Source organism: Dipodomys ordii, unplaced genomic scaffold, assembly GCF_000151885.1.
Source record: "Dipodomys ordii isolate 6190 unplaced genomic scaffold, Dord_2.0 Scaffold4, whole genome shotgun sequence".
In the NCBI taxonomy this organism is placed as follows: Eukaryota; Metazoa; Chordata; class Mammalia; order Rodentia; family Heteromyidae; genus Dipodomys; species Dipodomys ordii.
This window is the reverse complement of record NW_012267220.1, coordinates 36,013,726-36,035,403: the sequence shown is the minus strand read 5'-3', so window position 1 is coordinate 36,035,403 and position 21,678 is coordinate 36,013,726. Positions and strand designations below refer to the sequence as shown.

The 21,678-nt window shown below is 48.2% G+C and overlaps 1 protein-coding gene across 6 annotated transcripts in view; it reads left to right on the top strand.

Moving 5' to 3' along the window:
• The window catches only part of Ank1 (ankyrin 1, erythrocytic), a 131,704-nt gene extending 110,405 nt beyond the window's left edge, over positions 1 to 21,299 (top strand). The window contains exons 39-44 of one of the 6 annotated variants that reach the window (XM_013024491.1): positions 2,470 to 2,844; positions 2,935 to 3,007; positions 5,516 to 5,813; positions 11,276 to 11,359; positions 12,710 to 12,775; positions 13,079 to 13,177. In XM_013024491.1, coding sequence (XP_012879945.1) covers positions 2,470 to 2,844; positions 2,935 to 3,007; positions 5,516 to 5,813; positions 11,276 to 11,359; positions 12,710 to 12,775; positions 13,079 to 13,177 — 995 coding nt within the window. Of the gene's footprint in view, positions 1 to 2,469; positions 3,008 to 5,515; positions 5,814 to 10,411; positions 10,649 to 11,275; positions 11,360 to 12,709; positions 12,851 to 13,078; positions 13,178 to 20,796 lie in introns of those variants that run through there. The other 5 variants (XM_013024483.1, XM_013024466.1, XM_013024474.1 and 2 more) reach the window with 5 other exon arrangements.
• Positions 21,300 to 21,678: the final 379 nt, after the last annotated feature.

Genomic DNA, 21,678 nt, shown 5'->3' with positions numbered 1-21,678 from the left:
GTGTAGCTCAAGTGGTAGAGCGCTCGCCTTGAGCTGAAGAGCTGAGGGACAGCGCCCAGGCCCAGAGTTCAAGCCCCACGACCGACAAAAAAAAAAAAAAAAACAGCAGAGCTGTTGCTCAAGTAGTAGAGTGCTAACCTTGAGCAAAAGTAGCCAGGGATAGCCTTTAGGCCCTGAGTTCAAGCCCCCCCCCACCTCTCTCTCTCTCTCTCTCTCTCTCTCTCTCTCACACACACACACACACACACACATGTTAGATATATTATGCTGAATAGATACTCAATAGATGATGGAGACAGTATAATATTGCTTGTAAGAATAATTGTGGTCACATGACCTTTTCTAGGGCGAGTGGAAGGTCAATGCCTCTGTCTTTCCAGATACTCAAGTCTTAGCTTCAGAAACAATGGCTGTTAGTGTCACAGTGCAATGTGACCTACCCATTTCTCCACCCCCCCTCCTTCCCATTCCTTGTTCCTCCTGGTTTGGCTACTTAAGGTGAGGGGCACTGCCACTTCACCAACTCATGGTCTTCCCTTTTCCCTTAATTTTGGGACCTATACTCAGAGGTGGAGGTCAGTCATGAGGAAATCTCTGGGAAGATGGAGAGAGAAGGCATGCCATACATGGCCTGGCTGCTGGCATGCAGGGTCTACAGGCAACTGTTAGCAATAGTGATTCATGTACCTGAGGAAGGGCATTCTGTTCTGACTTTTGTGTCCCTCAAAATCCAAAGAGTTCTGCAAAAGTCACCAGGGCCAGTGGGTCCCCAGTCCTGGTCTAGACAAGTAGGAGGAAGAGTTGACCACCATCTCTGTCATCAAAGGGTTTACAGTTCTGTGAGCTGGCCCAGTGAGGGGGCATTGGGTAGGCTCAGAAATGAGAAGACTAAGCTGAGTTTTCCCTATCTGAAAGCTGACATAAAAAAAGAACCTGTCTGTGTGTGTCTGTGTGGTTTTATGTTTGTAATCCCAAGTCATTTAGCACAACATAGTGTCTGGCATGTAGTTGGATACTGGTGAGTTTGGGGCTAGGAGCAGTGGGTGGATGAGGATAAGTGGAGTCAGCACTGGCAGAGGGAGAGGCCATGGGACAGCTGTGCTGAAATCCAGATCTGAGAGCTCAGAGGAGGCCACTTGGCCCAAGCACACAGGACAAAGACCTTACCTGGCAGTCATGGGGGGGGGGCAGTTGGTATGACTGCTGATATAAGGTTTTAGACACAAAACAGGAGGAGAGTGGCTGTTTAAGCAGCAGAGAAGTTCTTAGAGACTATATCCCCCCATACACACAAACTTGTGCACCAAAGACCTTTAGTTCTGGATCCTCAGCAATTGTAGGCATGGCACACACCTGCTCCCTGGCTCAGACAAGCTAAACTGAGTAGAGATTCCGATCTTCTGGTCTCTTTTCTTACCACTGATCAACACTGCAGCAGTTAGAAGCTTTCTTGTGACTCCTGGCTAGAGGAAGACTGAGGAATCCCTGGTAAAACCCCTATAACTCCCCACACACACACACACACCTCGCCACACACCACACCACAACAAATCCCAGAACCCTCTATGTTGTAGTCACTTCTGGACCTCAAGCAAGCAGTGCCAAAGCAAATCACTATCAGGGCCTCACATCTGAACAGGCAGCAGGTGTAGTCAGATGCATGTGACTCCAGCTGGGCACTCGGGGCCAAGTGGAGCTGGGAGGATGACTCAGGGCCCACGGAAAAGAAGCTGCAGGAAAGGTGCACCTTGTGCCCATGGTGCCCTCTGACCTTGCCCCCATTTTTGAACCCTTAGAACCCTCACCTGTGCCACTGTAGATCATTCAGAGTTTCTGGAACCAATATGCATCTTGAGGAAAAGTCACTTCATGCCAAACCAGAAGCCTGGTTCCCATTTGACCACCGCACTGAGGTCTGTGGATGTTCAGTGTACCCTGCTAGACCCCTCCAGCGCAGCCTGGTTACTGACCTTGGTCCTGGGGGGCCTGCACTCTCCCTTTAAAGTATATTCCTAAGAGGACCTTAACTAAAGACTGCTAAAGTGAAGTTTTGAGAAAAAAAAAAGCAACACTTTCTCCTGCCCAGTCGTGGAGAGGTGGGGCTTTCATCTGATCACACAGATCGGAGCATGAGTCCTTTGGATAAAGCCTTCTTTATCTAGTGCTCTGAACTGGATAAGAAAGAATTCCAATCGCATTTCTTTGCCCTCTGGCAAAGGAGCCCCCTTTTGTCCTCACTCCCTGGCTGCCCCTGCCCAGTTCAGAGTCTTGTTTCTCTTGCCAGGAGGTCCTGGCAGCAGCCACAAGGCCTGAGCATTGGACTTGGAGCTTGGAAAGACCCCCACCCCCACCCCGAATGTGCATGCCTCTCTGTGGCCGTGCTTGTGTGTGCGTGTGTGTGGACTTGCACGTGAGTGTGTGTGACAAAAATCGCTTCTGGAGCATGTTGCCCTCTGTCTGCCCCTCCAGGTTACTCCTCGCTGCAGGACGAGCTGCTGTCCCCTGCCTCCCTGCACTACGCGCTTCCCTCTCCGCTGCGTGCAGACCAGTACTGGAACGAGGTGGCCGTCATAGACGCCATCCCACTGGCAGCCACGGAGCATGACACCATGCTGGAGATGTCTGACATGCAGGTGTGGTCTGCCGGCCTCACACCCTCCCTGGTCACTGCTGAGGACTCCTCTCTGGAGTGCAGCAAGGCCGAGGACTCTGACGCCACACAAGAGTGGAAGTTGGAGGGGGCGCTCTCAGAGGAGCCGCAAGGCCCGGAGATGGGCTCTCAGGACCTTGTGGAGGACGACACAGTGGATTCAGATGCTACAAATGGCCTTGCCGATTTGCTTGGCCAAGAGGAAGGTCAGAGGTCAGAAGAGAAGAGGCAGGAGGACTCAGGTGCAGGGCGGGACTCAGAGACTGAAGTGTCTCTTGTTTCAGGCCAACAGAGGGCGCATGCCCGAATCACAGACTCGCCGATCGTGAGTAAGGTGCTGGAAAGGAGCCAGGACAGGTAAGGGCTGGACTGTGGTAGCCAAGGTCTCTTTTGGCTTCTGGGTGATTTTGCCTGGCAGTGAGCACAGAGAGAAAGTTCCAGTGCTTTCTTGCTTGAATAAATCCACTGTGACACCAGTTGCATCTGAAGCCACCATACATTTGAAAAGAGCTGAGACATGCAAAGGCACTTGCCTGCCCAAGACCCCCTCCTGGGAGTATTCAACAGGAAAGACACCTAGAGGTGTTGGAGACAAGCAAGAGCATACTTAGGAGATGGGTCATCAGGGTTGGGAAGCTGAGTCTCTACAATGCTGCTGAGGTGCAGTGCTCTGGGCTCTGGTCATCATTTTGTGCTTATTGTTGAAGGCACCTTTAGATACCTAGCAGAACCAAGACCCAGGGAAGTTATTCACATGTATCATACAACTTTCATGTGATTGCTGATCATGGAGGCCTCTCTACTGATCTCCCTTGAACAAGAGAGACTGGAGGGCTTATCTAAGCTAGACAGTATTTTCAAGGCTTAATCGATAATTATTCAAAGAGCAGGTAGTAGCATGGCAGTTCAGGCAGGTGGCTCACACCCTCTGCAGATACTGGGAATCCAGAGTGAGGGCCACACACTCCTTGGGTTTCCACTCTCCCAGCAGAACAGCTATCAGAATCCTGGCATTCTGTTGATCGCAGACCAACAAGGGCTCAGAACTTAGATGGTCCCTTATAAGAGCACAGGCCTGAGTCAGACATGAGTCAGACATGAGCTGAGAGTCTCTCCGTAGCCTAACACAGGAGGTGAAGGACAGAGGCCTTTTGTCCAAGTGGCTTTGTTTCCTAAGATTTCCCTGAAGCAAAGACATAGTTCCTGCTAAGGAGCTCAGCACTTGCCAAGTGAAGGGCTTCTCTTCCTTCCTCTGATCCTCTCCACTGGAGTTTAGTAAACTGGCTGCTCCCTAGGGTCCACTCAGTGAGACTATCAGGAAATAGAATATCATTTAATTTACTTTGTTTACCAAATGAATACCTTGATTGGTGGGAAGAACTGGACAGACTGAGCTGGCAAGGGTTCAAAGAGAAATCCCCATGGGAGTAGCTCTCTTCCAACGCCTAATACTGGCCATTCAACACACATCTATTAAATGTTGACTGAGTGCTGGCCACTGCTCCATTATAACAGCAATCACTGTTACTTGGTTCTAGGCCTAGTTATATCACCTGCTGACTCTGTGACCTTGGTCAGCCATCTAGTGTGGACAGGTGAATGTCACTTATTCACAAGATAATAATTATACACCACCTACCATTTGCTGGGCACTGTAAATAATACCTACATGTTGGGGATATGGTATTAGCAAATCAGACAAAAGTTTCTACCTGAGAGAATTAGTGGAGAAACTGACAAGAAATAAGATAAGGTTGATATATTTGTGGATTCCAAAGCCATGAGTTCAACCAACTGTGGATAAAAAAAAGAGTTTTAAAGAAAGGCTGAGGGCTTGTTCAAGTGATACAGCCCTGCCTAGCAAACCTAAGCCCTGCAAAAAAAAAAAAAAAAAAGGAAAATGTCTTTTCTGCACATGTGAATATTTTGCCTTGAGCAGAGGTTGTCGAGACAGTTGGGAGCTAGCACTAATGGTGATGGCATCACTAATGGTGAGGCATCATTGATGAGAGAAGTGTTTGGGTTCAATATTTTTAAAGTCAGACCAGAAAGGTTTTCTGACTAACATGATATGGAATATGATATGAGAGAAGCAAGAAGACAGGGAGGGCCCTGGTGTTCTCACTTGACAAATAACAAGAACTTCACAAGCTAAAGAGAAGACCAGTGGAGTAGGTATGGAGGGAAGACCATAGGTGGGATCTGACCATGCCACCCTTGAGATACCTATTAGAAACCCAATGTAGAGGCACAGGAACAGATGAACACACACATCTGAAGTCCAAGAAGATGTACTCTAGGCAAGATGAGCATCTGGATAGATTTAAAGCCAGGAATTGAAGGCACCCACTCAGGCAGTAGGTGTGGTCAGCAGAAGCTCTGAAGACATGTCTGCTGTAGTACTCAGAAAGTCAAGAGAGTCAACAAAGTCTGCTTATAGGAGTGCCAGAGAAGGAGTGATATTGAGGAGGAGGGAGAGTGATCACACTGTCACATGAGGATATGGGAGTGACCTAGGGGGCAGGAGTGCATGGCATTGTCTGAGGGCATGAGCTAATGCATCTGTGAACCCAAAGAGGAGAATGGCTTTCTTAAAGAGAGGGGCCCAGTGGTCCAATGACCTGCCCCATCCAGTGACACTGGTGTGTCATGTGTACCTCTTCACTGTGGCAGTCTGCTGTGTGACCTGTTCACAATCTCCAGACCCTTAAGACTGGATAGTAGTCCAGACTGTGTCCTGGATGAACCATAGCCCTGGGGTGGGTTAGGCTGGGGTGGGGGAATGATCTCCAAGAACAGAAACTGAGGGTGACCAGTTGTCCTTCCTCTCTCTCTCTGGCCATCTGTCTCCTGCCTGGATCCCAGAGCACAGGACTGGGATAGACAAAGCTCTATGGTCTCTCACCTGCAAGATGTCACACAAAGCCCCTGGCAAGAGGAGATTATACAAGGCCCACACTCACTCCAGAGAAAGATCACCACTGTTCAACGGCTGGAGCCCAGTGGGCCTCAGGAATATGAGAAGGTGCTGGTATCTTCAAGGGAGCTTGTGAGGATGGAGCAGCCTGAGCCTTCTAGCATCCAGGCAAGCAGGGAACACAACCTCCGAGGCCCTGGAGAGTGGCTGCAGGCGGCCGGGAACACCTTCTCCCGGGAAATACAGGTGAGAGCTTATAGGGAGCACTTCCATTCTTCCTTCCCAACCTGGGAAGCTCATGCAGTCAACCTGAGCCAAGTATGTTTACTTTCTTTAGAAACTGACAGTGACTTCACTTTCTCTTTAAGTGGGAACACAAGAACTTTCTGCCTCCTGGACCTCTACCAAGGAGGGGAGAGGCTCGTAGTAATTGTGGTGATCCCTCCCTTTGGCCACATGGCAGCCCTCCCTCCTCCCTCCTTAGCTAGGGATTCTCAGAATGCGGGGTGGCTTGCTCAAAGCCTTACTCTCCCAGTAGGCTTCAGAGGTTTGAGTGGACCCAAACCACAGTTTCTTGTTTATTTTGCTTGCCCAACATGATTTAGAAAGAGCTTGGAGCTGAACTGCACCAGTGGTTTCATGCCTGTAAGCCTAGATACTCAGGAGGCTGAGATCTGAGGATTATAGTGTGAAGCCAGCCAGGGAAGGAAAGTCCAAGAAACTCTTACCTCCAATTTACCACCAAAAGGCCAAAAATGGACCTGTGGCCCAAGTGGTAGGGTGAGTGAAAAAACTAAAGGACAGGGCCCCGACCTGAGTTCAAGCCCCTGTACACAGAGAGAGGGAGGGGAGAAAGGGAGAGGGAGAGGGAAGGAGGGAGGAACGATAGAAGGAAAGGAGAAAAAAGAAAGAGGAAAGGAAGGGAGGGAAGAAAGGGAGGGAGAGAGAGAGAGGGAGGGAGGGAGGGAGTGGAAGAGGGAGGGAGGGAGAAAAGAAAAGGAAGAAGAAAAAGAACAAACTTGGAGTCAAGAGAACTGCCCAGGCTGGGTCTGCAAAGCCATGCACTAGCGGCACTCTCCTGGGGCTGCGTGACCAGCCATTCTCCTCCGCACCTCAGTGCCCCCAGTGGGCATCAAGGAAGTGACTGGAAAAAAATCATCAGTGTCCACCAGTTCTGGACTTCTGTGACTCTGGGTTGGAAGGCAGCAAGATATGGGCAGCAACCTTCTCTTCTCCCCCTGCTATCCTAGGCTTCTTCCTCTCTCTGTCCTCCCTTCTTCCTTCCCTTCCTCTTGCACTTTCCATCCCTAAGTCTGCCTTGATCTGTTGTCTCTATCCCTTCCCACCCTTTCTCCCCATTCCCAGGTTCCACAACTGCCAATCTTGTTTCATCTGCAACTCTCCTCCCTTCCCCCACAAATTATTTTGAAACAAATCTTAGACATCATATTAGCATTTGTCTTTGATTTGTGTATTCTTATAAAATTTTCATTGGCATACTGCATATGTTTTTAATATGCACATGGCCCATGTGCTTGACACCCAGCAGTTTGTTTTCATATTGTCTACCCACTTTCCTTACAGCCTTTCCCTCCCTTCCCTTCCTCCCTGAATCTAGCCTGGCAGGACTCCTTTAGAGACTTAAGAACAAGGCTGGCCCTCCAGTGGTTCTGAGCTGTTGGCTATAAAGAACTGCTAGGAATTAAGTAGAGTTTTATTTAGAAAGCTTCCTTGCCAAGTATGTGCACTTGGACAGGACAGACAGTGCATCCATTTTTAACCGTGGGCCACCCAGGGCATGCTTTCCTATCAGGCTGCTTCTTGGCACCAAATCCAATCTCTCCCAGCAGCAAGCGCCAGACCCCAAGCATAGGCTGCTCTGAATCTCCCAGGAAAAAGAAGGAAGTCATGAGCATTCTTCCCTCTGCTCCCTATAGTCAGCCCTTGGTGAGGGGAATATGGGGAACAGAGAGAATACTTCTACACCACATATCCAACTCTTTATTATAAATGAGTAAACTGAGACCTAGAGAGAGGCCTCAGGCTTTCATTGGGGTCACATAATCAGCATTTGGGAGGAGAGTCCAATTTCTAGTTTCACATCCTATGTGACTCAGTTTGCCAGGCTGAGTACACAGGCATCCCCCTTTCGACTCCCTGGCCAGAGGACTATTGGATGGATAGACTACCATCATTAGGGCATTTGACTTTCACCCAAAGGATGATTATGAGGCCCATTGAAGGAGGTTTGAAAGCTCCCACTTACTAGTATTTATATTGAATCCCTAACAACAATGATGGAGTGACAGAGCAGTAGAGCAATACCAAGTCATTTGGGATTTGGGAAACAGCTGGAAACAACTGTAATGTAACTAATTCCTCTGGAGACCGGTTGTGTGTGTGTGTGTGTGCGCACACACACACACACACACACACACAGAGGCATGCAGGTGAAACCCAAGGGGTCCTTTATGCATTCTAGACAAGTACTCTGCCACAGATTCATCTTCCTCTTTCCTCCTCTATAATTTTTGGGGTGGGGGGGGCCAGAACTGCTGGCCTTTGAGACATGAGTCCACCAGTGGCCTCCAGCTCTCCAATGAAGACTCATAGCTGGGTGCTGGTGGCTCATGCCTGTGATCCTAGCTACTCTGGAGGCTGAGATCTGAAGATCGTAGTTCAAAGCCAGCCTGGGCAGGAAAAGTCCTTGAGACTCTTATCTCCAACAAACCACTCAGAAAACCAGACATAGCATTGTGACTCAAGTGGTAGAGCGCTAGCCATGAGCTGAAGAGCTGAGGGACAGCGCCCAGGCCCAGAGTTCAAGCCCCATGACTGACAAAAAAAAAGAGTCATAATTTGGCCTTTTAAGTGGTGGTTTCTCTGTTTCTTGTGACTGAGTTTCCTTATAACATTCATTGCAACAATTTTGACCAGGGCCTGAGCACTCTCCCTGAGCTATTTTGCTCAAGGTTAGCATACTACCATTTTGAACCACAGCTCCACTTCTGGTTTTCTGGTGGTTAATTGGAGTTAATAGGCTCACAGACTTTCCTGCCCAGGCTGGCTTTGAACCGTGATACTCAGATCTCAGCCTCCTGAGTAGGTAGGATTACAGATGTAAGTCACTGGCGCCTAGTTTCCCTATACTCCTTAGCTGAGCTACAACTAAATGTCTTATGTGACTTGCATCTTTGCTTGGGCTTGTATTTATCCAGTTGCTTTCTTGTTGAACAGAAGCCATTTGGGAGAAGTAGGGGAGGACAGGAGTTTGAAATCTTACTTACACTTCTATAAGCAAGTTCCCTTAACTGTCTTTGCCTGTCTCCTCTATGGAAAACAGGAAAGTTGACCATAAGTAGTAGGGTTAAGCAAGTCAATATGAAACACATGGACCAACACCTGCTGAGCAGGACACACTGCAATACATTTGTCAATGTCATTCATGGTGCTAGTATTCTTTAACCATGTGGCCATCACAGCAGTCAAGAGAGTAGGGAGAACACTTTAATTTTCATTTTACAGATGAGGAAACAGAGGTACAGAGAAGATCAGCTTTCCCAAGACCCCATGGTAGGTGAATTGTAAGGTAGTTTGCCTAGTTGGGCTTCTGCTTGAAGGAAACAACCTGAACCAGAACTTTCAGATGCGATGGATGTGTTTGTAAATCAGCTTTGTGAATCCAAGTAAAAAACATGTAGTTTCTACTGAATGAGCATCACTAGCTTAGCACAGAAAGAGGCTTTGAGGGAAGGCCTTAAATAGATACCACTTCTATACTAGGGGTTGGTATTGCTGTGGTTGGAAAAAAAGGGACAGAAGGCCCTGGGGACAATGGAAATTGCACACCAGCTTCCATGTGGCCTTCCCTCCTACCTGTGTTGGATACTTACCTTCCACCATCTGACTCTACCTAGAAAGCCACTCACTCTTGTGGCTATCTTTTAAATTTATTTTAATAATACTTAGTAGTTGTACAAACAGGTTACAATATAACATGTCAGTTTGTGAGTACAACGCATCTTCATCAATGTTACCCCTTCCATCATTCTTGCCCATGTCTCCCAATCCCCTCGTCTCTCAGTTTACCTGCTCTCCTTTTCACAGATGTACATTGATTCATTATGGCTGCATTTACCTACCTTTCCTCTTTCTATTCCTCTGTCCCCCTCCTCTTGACTTCATTCCTCCTCACACATACCACACGTTTCAGCTGCCTCTCCTGCATATATAATATTTAGTTGATATGTTTGTGTATATATGCTTATGCCCCTGTATACATTTTCATGTATGTTTATAATTTAGATCTAACTTCTGCATATGAGAAGAAAACATGTATTGGGCTATTTTTTTTAAATAAACTCTTCACTATCCCAGGCGTTAGCTGGTCCCAGTGCCCAGCATGGAGACCAGAACCAAAGTCCTTCTGATTCTGGCAGGAAAGGCCAGCAGGACCCTCTTCCTTTTGATGGTGATTGATGTGTATGCTTGTAGGGTCTGAGAGCCAGCACCTGCTGACTCCCATCTCGCCAAGTTGGACAGTTCCAGCAGCTGGTTTGAGAGGTGAAATTATAGCAGCCAGACGTCACCCAGGACTGAGGCCAGAGCCTGCGCAGCTCGACAGGAGGGCACTGAGGCCACGCTGTCCTAGCTGAGAGGGCAATTTGCTCTCCTGCTTGGAGAGAGAAATAGTGAGGAATAGAAAGCCAACCAGAAGAGAGAGAGAGGGAGAGGGAGAGAAGATGGTCAGGGCTGCTGAGGGGCTCAGGAGTCCCAGAGGAGCATAAGATGCTGGCTTTCTTCCACATCTGTACCCCTGGCTCCCCTGGTCCCCAGAAGACCGGCTGTGGGAGGAGGTGAGGATGTGGACTTTCATCACCCAACTCCTGGTCACCCTGGTGCTGCTGGGCTTCTTCTTGGTCAGCTGTCAGAATGTGATGTACATTGTGAAGGGCTCCCTGTGCTTTGTGCTGAAGCACATCCACCAGGAGCTGGACAAGGAGCTGGGTGAGAGCGAGGGCCTGAGTGATGATGAGGAGACCATCTCCACCAGGGTGGTCCGGCGGCGGGTCTTCTTAAAGGTAACACCAGGCAGGCGGCAGGGTGAGGGCAGGAGGGGGCACCAGAACCATAGGGTGGAGCTGGGGGCTGTGTCAGTTCAGGACAGGAAATGTTTTGGAAGAGAAGAATCAGGAAGGTTTTGGACTGGGCTCTGTTCTGGGAGCTAGAGTTGTGTGTGTCATGGTCTGGGGACCTCCTTTGTTCCCAGCACAGGGTGACTGTCCAGAGAGCTGGGCTCTGGGATTTGGAAGATCCATTTATTCTCACTTTTGTCACCAGTCAACTTTTGGATTGCATTACAAGTCACACTTAGAGTAGTACTGCTCAAGGCTGGGCATTTAAGCTGTAAGTTCATCTAAAACTGGAGCCTCGCCTCCTGCTCAGGGCCTGTCTGGCCTGCTGTTAGAAGATAAAACACAGGCAAGCTCTGGACCCTTCCTGGCCTCCAACCTCAGGCTTCAGGCCCCATGGGGCACCGCCCACAACTTGGCTTGATTGTAACCAGTTGCTGAGCTTGAGTTTCTTGCTATTGTGGGGTTTATTGGATATTTATTGCTGCTTCTGCTTTTCTGTTTCCTCATTCTTAACTCTTATTCCTAAATTCCCACTTATCCAAGCTTGTGATTTTTCCTTTTTTCCAATTTCAGGGAAATGAGCTTCAGAATATTCCAGGTGAGCAGGTGACAGAGGAACAATTCACAGATGAGCAGGGCAACATTGTCACCAAGAAGGTAGGTGCATAGAGGAACCTCCTGTTCTAGGCAGAGGCCAGTGGAACTAAAAGACAGTGGAACTCAATCTCATTGCTGTCCTAATGGGGCTGGCATGGCTGTGGCCAGCCACCCCTACAGATGGGAGCTTAGTGCTTTCGGTCCTTTGTAGCCCCAACATGGAGGTCCTCATAGTCTTGGTCCCAACTGAGCCTGAATGGCACAAGCTGCCCTGTCCTAGGACGAGCCCCCTCAGAATATCCAAAGCTAGTCTTACTATGCCCAGCTTTGAAAATGAGCACTAAGAGAGCAGGGTAGTCATTCCCAGGCTACCAGGGACCTCCTCTAATTGACAAGGATGTGGAGATATGTTAAATTTAAGTTGTGTATTAATAAATATGTCACCAGGAATGATTTAGCTGTCAAGAATCAGCCTGAAAAAAAAAGTGAGAGAAGGGATGGGTTAGGAGTGATGGGTGACAATGTTGTCAGACACCTGGTACTCACATACTGTTTTGTAGAATGGGAACTCCTTTGTGCAATTACTTAAAGATATAATAATAAAAATGTAAAAATTAAATTTAAAAAAAAGAATCAGCCTGATCAGGCATCGGCTGCTCAAGTTTATAATTCTCGCTACTCAAGAGGCTGAGATCTGAGGATTGAGGTTCAAAGCTAGCCCAGGAAGACAAGAAGTAGAGGTGTTGCTTAAGTGGTAGAGCAATAGCCTTGAGCAAAAATAGCCAAGCAAGAGCTCAAGGCCTTGAGTTCAGCCCTCCCCCGACCCCACACACACACATACAAAGAATTAAAAAGAGCTGGTCTGCTACTAGGAGAGGGATAGAGGAAGAGTTTCTCCAGTTCTTCCATGGGGCTGTTGCTCACCTAAATAGGCAAGACCCTTGCAATCATCTCTTCTCTTATGTATGGGGTAGGGCTATGCGTGGCCCAGAGTAAATAGAACTTACAAATCTGGATGAATGAAAAGGATGAGGCGGTGAGGAGGTGGGAGGTGAGCAGAATTGCTATAGATGGATAAATGATGCCTTCTCTGCCCTCAAGCACTGGAGATAGAAGGGCAACATCAACTCCCATCCAAAAGACAGGTAAAAAAAAATCTAGGGATTAATACATCATTACCCATGGTCAAAATGAGCATTAAGTGAAACCTTCACAGAGTCTATACCTTCTAGGCCCTCTGCCATGTTCCAGTGTGGCTTTCCCACAGTGGTGGCAGCAAGAGTCCAGTGTCCCTTCTCTTGTCCCTCAGTGACAAGGACTGCCTCTCCCTCAGATCTCACTCCTGGAAACTTGCTTTTATAAAACTCTACCTTGATGGTTTAAACAACCACCTTCCTCTTTCTCTTCCAGATCATTCGCAAGGTCGTTCGGCAGGTGGACTCATCTGGCCCTGATGACACCCAGCAACATGAGGAGGTGATTGTTGAGGGGCCCCTGGAGGACCCTAGTGAACTGGAGGCCGATATTGAGTATTTTATGAGACACTCCAAGGTACTGAAGGGGTGTGGGCTCTGGAAGCCCCCTTCTCCAGAGTGGCCCAGTGAGGTCATCTCCTGCCTCACCTCTTCTCCACCTCTGTCTGCACTGTGCTGCGCTTCTGCTCTCCTTCATTTTGGGCGGGCTTCCCACCAGCTCCACACTGTCCCTTTCCATTCTTTGGCCTCTTTTTCTCATCTGTGAGTGTGATCTGTCCTGCTTTCTGTCTGCTGCCATCTCCAGGTGGAGCTGAGAGGGAGTGGCCTACAGCCGGATCTGATAGAGGGCAGGAAAGGGGCTCAGATAGTGAAGCGGGCCAGCCTGAAAAGGGGCAAACAGTGATCTCGAGTCTCCTTGGAGTAGTTTCTTGGGAGGTAACAATGGCTTTCTTATCCTTCTGCATGATCTGCATCCTTTTTCAGTGGAATGGTTGTTCCTGCCTGCTTGCCCCTCCCAGGCCATCTTCCCCACCCAAGCACAATGCACAGGGTCAACCTGACTGGTCTAGAGATCCTGACTCTCACACCTCCAAACTTAGTAACATTTTATGAGCCTTGGCTTCTTTGTCTAAGAGAAAATCATATCTCTCTGGTCTCTCAGGGAGAGTATAATTGCATGCCCCCTCCCCATGAAGAGATTGGAGCCCAGCCTCATGCATGCTAGGCATGAGCCACATCCCAAGCCCCTGTATAGTTTTGCAACAATGATTTCATTAGTGAAAAAACACTCAGCAGAACTAAGCAATTATGTATCTTGGAAAGCATGTAGGGAGGGCTCTAGCGTTCATAGACCGGAGAGAGGACATCTAAGCTATGAAATTCCAACATGAGGGCCTACAAAGTACTCCAGAACTTGGAGCTGAAATGTGCTGGAACCTGGAACCTATCTGAAGTCCTGCCCAATCCCAGGCTGAGGTTCTCCGTGGTGTTCATGGACAGGGCGGTATGCTTGCTTTCTAGGAAGGGACATTGAAAGTCAGGGGGTGCTCAGGTTGGGCGGGGCGCCCGTGCATGGTGAGTGTGAGCATGGGGTAGTGGTGCTAAATAGGGGTGTGCCATGATGTGCAGTGAGGGTCTCAGCAGATCTTTACAGTACTGGGCTCTAGCATCCAGCTGTGATCTCTACCCTCCCTGAGGGATCCTGTACTGAGCTGCCCTGAGGCTCTTCTTTGTGTCCAACTCGGGGCAACTCAGTACAGGATGCATCGGGGTGGGAGTCAGCAGGGAGCCAGAATCATCATGTCCAGCACACCACTAACTCAGCTGTTACCATCCACATCTCCAGGGTCAGCTTCTGGGGCCAAGCAGCAAGCGGTTGCTGGTTTTCTGCATTTTTGCAAAAAGCAGGGCTTGCTGCATTCTGAGTCACCAGAAGTGCTGACTTGAGGCTTCCCGACATATCTCAGCACTTGGGCAAAAAAGAGGACTGGCAGATCCAGTCCAAGGATAAAATTAAACCTGACTCCTCAGCAGCTTAAGGAGGCCACAGTATTAACCCTGCCAGAACCAGGAGATACTAAAGCAGCTGCTGCTTTAGAAGGCTATGGAGTTGTAATTGGGACCTAGAAAGAACCCTAAGGTGTGAATAATTTTAAAGCAAAAGTATCCCTTTCTATTTTGTTTAAATTTGAGCTTTGGTTTGTCTTAAGTTCTAACAGTGTCCTGAATGGGGGATAGTCTAGAAGCCAGGCTGGGGTAAATAAGGGACAAAAAACATTGTGTGTACTGGTACTGCAGCTTGAACTCAGGGCCAGGGCGCTCTCATACTTGACTTTTTCTGTTCAAGTCTGGCACTCCACCACTTGAACCATACCTCCACTTCCCTGCTTTTTTTTCTGCTGGTTAATCAAAGATAAGAGTCTCATGGACTTTTCTGCTTGGGTTGGCTTCAACCCACAAGCCTCAGATTTCAGCCTCCTAAGCAGCTAGGGTTACAGGACACTAGTGCCAGGCAATAGACATTTTGTTGCTGTTGTTTTTGCCCATACTGAGGTTTGAACTCAGGGCCTTGTACTTGCTAGACAAGTGCTGTACCACTTGAGCCATGCCTCCAGCGTGAATTTTTTTTAGTGTACTATAAATGCCCTTCAGAGAAGCTAAAAAAAAAAAACCCACAGTTAATGAGGATGAGATTCACAAGAGCATGGTTTCAGGAACACAGAGCAGCCTGGCTTCCAGGCAGTGCTGTCCCTCTGCCAACAAAAGGCAAGGGCATTGTGTGGTGGGGATAGAAATGAAGGAGACAGCATGGAGGCTGGCACTTACCAGAATCCCAGAGGGCCAAGCGGTACCCTCCCAGTGAGAGCAAATGCTGCTGAGAAGACAGTGAGGGGGCTGCAGGCTGTCTGGTTCTTTTTTTTGGGGGGAGGGTCCGGTTGTGGGGCTTGAACTCTGGGCTTGGGCACTGTCCCTCAGCTCTTCAGCTCAAGGCTAGCGCTCTACCACTTGAGCCACAGCACCATTTTCGGCTTTCTTTTTTTCTTTTTGCTTATGTGGTGCTGAGGAATGAACCCAGGGCCTCAGGCACGCAAGGCAAGCACCCTACCACTGAGCCACCTTCCCAGCCCTTGTCTGGTTCTTCACACAAGCACAAATAACAAGCCTTCACTGTTCTTTTGCAAAATGTCCTTGTAATCAAAGCAAGCTCACCATGCTTTTGTGGTCATTCAGATGCACATTCAAGGGTGACGGATCTGAGTTACCATCAGACATGCACATTACTGGCTGAGGTGGACAAGGTGTGCTCTGCCTCGGCTTAGCGCTCACACTGCCAAGCATTCTGTTGGTGGCATGCTTAATGCCACCTCGGGTGCTTTTCCTGGTGATTTTTGCTGGCTAAAATGTTCTCCGATGTTGCGTTGAGGTCCTGGTCTTTTGTTTTGTTTTGTTTTTGTCTTTGGTGCCAGTACTGGGGCTTAAAGTCAAGGCCTCACTCTCTTGTACTCTACCACTTGAGCCACAGCTCCACTTTCAGCTTTTTACTAGTTAATTGGGGATAAGAGTCTCATGGATTTGTCTGCTTGGGAAGGCCTTAAGCAGAGATCCTCAGACTCAGCCTCCTGAAAAGCTAGGATTACAGGTGTGAGCCACTAACACCTGGCTCTGTCTGTGGCTTCTAAATGCAAAAATGCCATAGATATGCCTTCTAGAGTAAATACATGTGTTAAAAAGGGTTGTTGGTGGAAAGATCAAGTTAATGAGACATAAATGTCCCATAAGGAGTCTTCATATAGAAACATACTTGAATCAGGGCTAAGCATTTACTGACTAGTGAAATTCTTAGAATAGAGGCTCACAAGAAACTAACCTTATGTTTCCCTTGGAGCACTGGTTCAGTGTTCACTAATTCAGAGTTCACAGAGTAAAACATAACAGTTACTGCAAATGTGGAGAATCAGAGTGTAAAAGGTTTTCTTGAGAGTCTAGATTTGAGGCCAGTCTCCTCCTATTCCTTAGTCCGAGGTTGTATGGCCTTAAACAATTCAACTGTCCCAAGCTTTGGAATCCTCAAGAGAGAATGGAAATGGTTCCTTTGATACATATAAATAAGGAAGTTTACAGGTCTACTGGTATTCACCAGTAGTAAAGCAATGGGAGCTCTGGGTTCTACCCCCAACACTGGAAAAAAATGTTTACAAAGAATAATAGCATGAGAGTTATTGTGAAGAGTAAATGAAAATGTAGTCACTCTGGCACTCAATCAATGGCAGGTTGTATTTGTAGAGTCAATTGACCTTCCTGAGCCTCAAGTTCTTTGCCCATAAAGTAGCAATAATGCCAATATTTTCCTTGCAGGAAGGCTGTTGAGATGGATGGGCTTATGTCTGTGAAAGGGCTTTACAGCTGTCAAGTTCTAGTAAACTCTATCAAAGTGCAATCCACAGCCCCATGTCACACCTAAGAATCTTATTAAAATGTAGATTCCCAGGCTGAGGGTGTAGCTTAGTGGTAGAACCTTTATCTAGCGTACATGAGGTCCTGGGTTCATCCCAAGCACCAAGAAAATAAAAAGGGAGGATAAGGAGCGTGTGAGTTCCTGACCCCTGCCCCAGTCCTGCTGAATTCCATTTCTAGTATAGCATGCTCCATCAAGCTGCTAAGTGATTTTTAATGTGTATTAAAAGTTGAGTTAGTATGTCTTCCCAAACCTCCCAGAAGTGCTGTTATCATTGTTACATCTGAAAAGCAAGCTGAAAGGAATTGTCACCAGATGCAGGTGAGGGTTAGTGAAGTTACCCTTTAAATACAGGAACTCTTCACTTCGGGTCCTTGACTTCGATTGCAGAATAGGAATTTCTGGACAAGTCACAATGGTAAGAAAACTTGATAGAGCTTTACTAAGTAAACAAGCAAACAATCAGACAGACAAATAGACAAACAGAAGGGCAGGGACACTCTCTAACACAGTGTGGTTGCTCTCAAAGGGAGACTGAGAGAGGAGGGGTAGGAGAGAGAGAGAGAGCGCGCACTGTTTGGTAAAGGCAGGGGTTCTGGCTTCAAAGTTATGCAAAGCTAGTTGTTTTATCTTTGCTCCAATTACTCCTGTTACTTTCTGAGTTTCTGGATGTTTGGGGGCATCTCTTCCAGGTAAGAATGCATCCTGCCATGAAAACAGATCCTTGTCCTTGAGATAAGTAAGGCTCCCTGCTATCTTGGGGTCAGAAATGCATCCCTCAGGAAGGAATGCATCTGGTTGTCTCTCTTTGAAGCAAAGATGAGCCTTCTAAGTTTCTAAATACCAGATTTCTGGGTGCCTTCACCAGGCCTCATTTTCCTCAAGTTATCCTGTTTCAGGATGGTGGGGCTTTTTGGTGTGTTGAGATATGGGACACCCTCCATAGCAGGGTACCTCCATCCAGGAGGACTAAGTAGACCTCACCCCTAATTTTGCTTTCTTCATAGTCGCCTGTAGCACTGGAAAGGCTTCTACACTCAGGCTGGAAGTCAGCAGGACGTTCTAGTAAATAATTGCTATTTAATCAAAGCAGATGGTAGATTTTGTGTTCAAGTGTCAGGACATCAATGTGGAGAGACAGTGGAGGGGTTGGGCTTAGAAGGACTGGGGACAGAGGCAGCATGGCTGTCCTCTGGGTTCCTATGAATCTGGGCACCCTTCTGCTCACCCCCCTAGGGCTCTCCAGGACTCTGCAGGAGGAACAATCCCCCTACTCCACCACCACCACCTTTTTCGTTTTCCTCTTTAAGGAACATTCAGACCTTATGGTTGCAAATTTGCTTTAACTCTGACAGTAGAGTACCTTAATAACTTTAAACCTAATCCATAGTCTCAATGGCAGGAGGTAGCCAGGCTTTGTTTCACCTACAGTCCATTGTTTCACCAGCCACTTCCAACATGATAAAGTCAGAGACAAGGAGACAGGAGAGAGCCACAAGCACTGGGTGAGCATGGGAACAAGTGCCACAGCACAAAGAGGAAATGAGGGGAGGAGCCTGGCTACTCAGAAGAAAGGGCTCTTTGCTAAGTGGTGGAAGGGTGAGCCTCTCTCACAGAAGAACAGGAGGCGGGGTACAGTGGAGAGGGAGCAGATAGGGTAGCAGGAGGCTGTATTCTTATTCCAGCGCTGGGTGCCTGCTACAGCAGTTGGATTTATTTTTGTTCCTCTCCATCTGATCTCTGTGGCCTGGACCTTTTTTGTTCAGGGCCTAGAAGAAAAGTTCATCAGAGATCTTAGACTCCTAGATTTCATGTGGCTTCTTACTTCAAGAGTGCTTAGCGCTGGTATAGATAGGCATTGTGGGGAACACCAGGAAAGAATTCCTGGCCCCCTGTGTTTATAACCCTCCTACCAAGAGAGCCAAGATATAGTTCACATGTACAGAATGTCCCTGTCTTAGGTACTTTAGGGACCTGGAACCATCTGAGCTGGTCCTCATACTGCCATCATTCTATGGTAGATGACACTGAGTTGCAGAGCAGGTAACTGTTAGGTTTTTAAAAAGAGGTAGCCGAGTAAGAACTGCACCAGCACGCACGTGGTATTCAGGTAAGGGGTAGGTTTATTCAGTAGACCTGCTGGGACCAGGCAAGGTTGGCACTCCACGTGGCTGGGAAAGGAAAGAGGAAAGAAAGGAGAGAGAGAGAAAAGAGCTAGAAAAGGGAGAGAGAGCAGAGAGCTAGACATGAACAGAGAGAGAGCTAGAAACGAACAGAGAGAGAGCTAGAAACGAACAGAGAGAGAGCTAGAATAGAACAGAGAGAGGGGTAAGAACAGTAGTACTCACGTGGTATTCAGGTAAGGGGTAGGTTTAAAGAGGTATTCAGTAGACCTGCTGGGACCAGGCAAGGATTGCACTCCACGTGGCTGGGAAAGAGAGGAAAGAGCTAGAGCAGAGAGAGAGAGCAGAGAGAGCTAGAAAAGAAGAGCAAGAGAACGTCTGGGCCTGGGCTAAGCCTTATGTAGGGTATGGGCGGGGAAAGGTGTGGCCACATCAAATTCAGATGTGACCTCAGCGGATGCAGATGTGACCTCTTCCAGGTGTCCCAGTTGCCTAGGTAACGCAGGTACTGGGTGGAGACTTTGCTGTGAGGAGGGTGGAGTCTGCTTGCCATCCAGGGGCGGACCTTACAGTAACTATCTTAACCTAGGTCAAGGAATAGGGAATTACCAGAACAGGTGTTAAACTGGAGCAGTCTGGCTTCAGAGATCATGTGCTCGACCAATGTGTCCTGCAATATTCTGTCACTAACAGGTTGCATGAGGCAGGAAACAGGAAGATTTGTGGAGGTAGGCCTTAACCTCAGCCAGAGAGGAGACTGGACTGAAGCTTTAAGAGAGCACTTCAGGCTCACACGGCTTGGGAGGGGGCTTAGCTGAGGGGGGCCTAGGCTGAGAGTGGAGCCCTGTCCTGACAAGAGACAGCGTGATGAAGTTCAGCAGAAGAACCTGGCTGTCCAGCAGCTCCACAGCAGCCTCTGGCAAAGGCCCTTATACCACACTTCCTTCCCCGGAACCATCCAGAATTCAGTTCTCCTTGGCCACTGCCAGCATACCTCCCCAGCCCTGCCATCGCTAAGACCTAAAAGAGCTCTAAAATTGGGAACAACTCTGCCTCAGCATACCTTCCTACCTTTTCATGTCCTAACTGCAACCAGTTTTCTCTTTTTAAAATGACCTCTTTCCCCTTGGGTTGCTGGGTCCCCACAAGCAAAATCTTGAGTAGCTTTTCTTGAAAACATGCAGTTTCTCAACCAGGCTGTAGGCTGAGGCTCCATGAGGGGGCAAGAGTCTTGTGTTGCTGTGAGCCCCAAGTTGCAGGGTTTGACTTTGCCCCATGGGCAAAGAGGCATTGTATTCTAGGGAGAATGCATCGGTCTTTCAAAGCTTCCTGCCACACAAGACTTTGTCCCTCATGGGGAAATTGAGGACTGATGCCAGAAACACTTGACAGGAAGGGCTTGTGGACCAGAGCCCAAGAGGAACTATTGTTCTTTGAGGCCATGAGTTCAAGATGCTAGAGAGCAAGGCTATGCCACCTCAGGTCCCTAGGGAGGGCACACAGCAGACATTTATGGGGTTTTTTTGGGTGAGAGTATAGGGCACCACTGCCTATCCTCACCTTAATCTTTCTTGGCCCAGCTCCAGGCTCATGTAAGTAGATCGTTACAATGCAAATCTACCGGTGAGGGCTTTTCCCAGTGGCCTGGACCAGCAGGAGAGCACCCTCTACCTGCTGCTGGGAGAAGGAAGCATCACACTAGCCCTGCTCTGCACTAAACCAGTGGGCTGGGTGGCCAGCACTGTGAGGCATCTATGGGCAATGAGCAGGAAAGTGTGAGAGGTGTTTCTAAAAGGTCAATGTCTGCAGGCAACACTACTCTGACTCACTGCCTTGCTTGGGAGCCTGATTTCTTCACCAGACTCCACCTGTGCAGCCACCACAAAATCCATGTTTAAAGTTGCACTTGTAAATTCTAAGTGACTTCTTTTTTTGTGCCCTCAGGATCACACCTCAACACCCAAACCCTGAATTCCACATACTCTGCCATGCACACAGGAGGAGAGCTGGACGAGGGCTACAGAACATGGCACATGTTTTCCAGCTCACGGCATGACCTCTGTAAGGGACTTCCTTTAGCCTCCTATTCGCATGAATGACTGACTGTAGACGCATGACCTGCAGTCTTCAATCCTGCCTCTAGCGACTGTGGATCTGCCGGGAATCAAGACAAAGGCAGCAAAAAGAGGGGAGAGGAGAGAAAGGGATGGAAAACTAATGCCAGAGAGGGCATGGATGCAAATGTGAATAAGGGCTCTTGTGGCTGAGGGTGGTTTGGGTTTTGTTTTTTAATTGTCTTGATTTTTGACTTCTCACAGGGTACTTTTTTTTTTTCAACCTCATCTGTAAGAAATCCATGTGGGCTTCCTGGAAAGAAAAATGAATGAGAACTAGGCATAAAGTCAGTTTAACACCTTAATCCCATGTCTCCAACCTCCCCTGTCCCTACTCCTCTGCTCTGTTTGTGACAGTTGACCCCCTTCCGAGTGGACTGCTCCTCCCAGAGCATGCCACCTGACATTCAGGATGCACACTCCACTCCCCAGCCTACACACTGATTTGACCGTGACCTCTGAAGTTGTGTCCACCATTCTCCAGTGGATAAGATGGATTTTTTTTTTAATATTGTGTCTCTCCGCCAGATTCAGTAGTAATCATCTTCCAGTAGGAAATCATCACTTGTGAGTGCACTTGGGTCTCTTTGTGTTAGGGACTTAAGAGTCTGAAGGAGGATCTCAACCCCCAGGTTGAGCTGTAGGGCTCAAGGGAGCCAGGGACCCATCTGAATGGTCTTTTCATTGGGGAAGGGCCAGTGGCTGTCCCAGG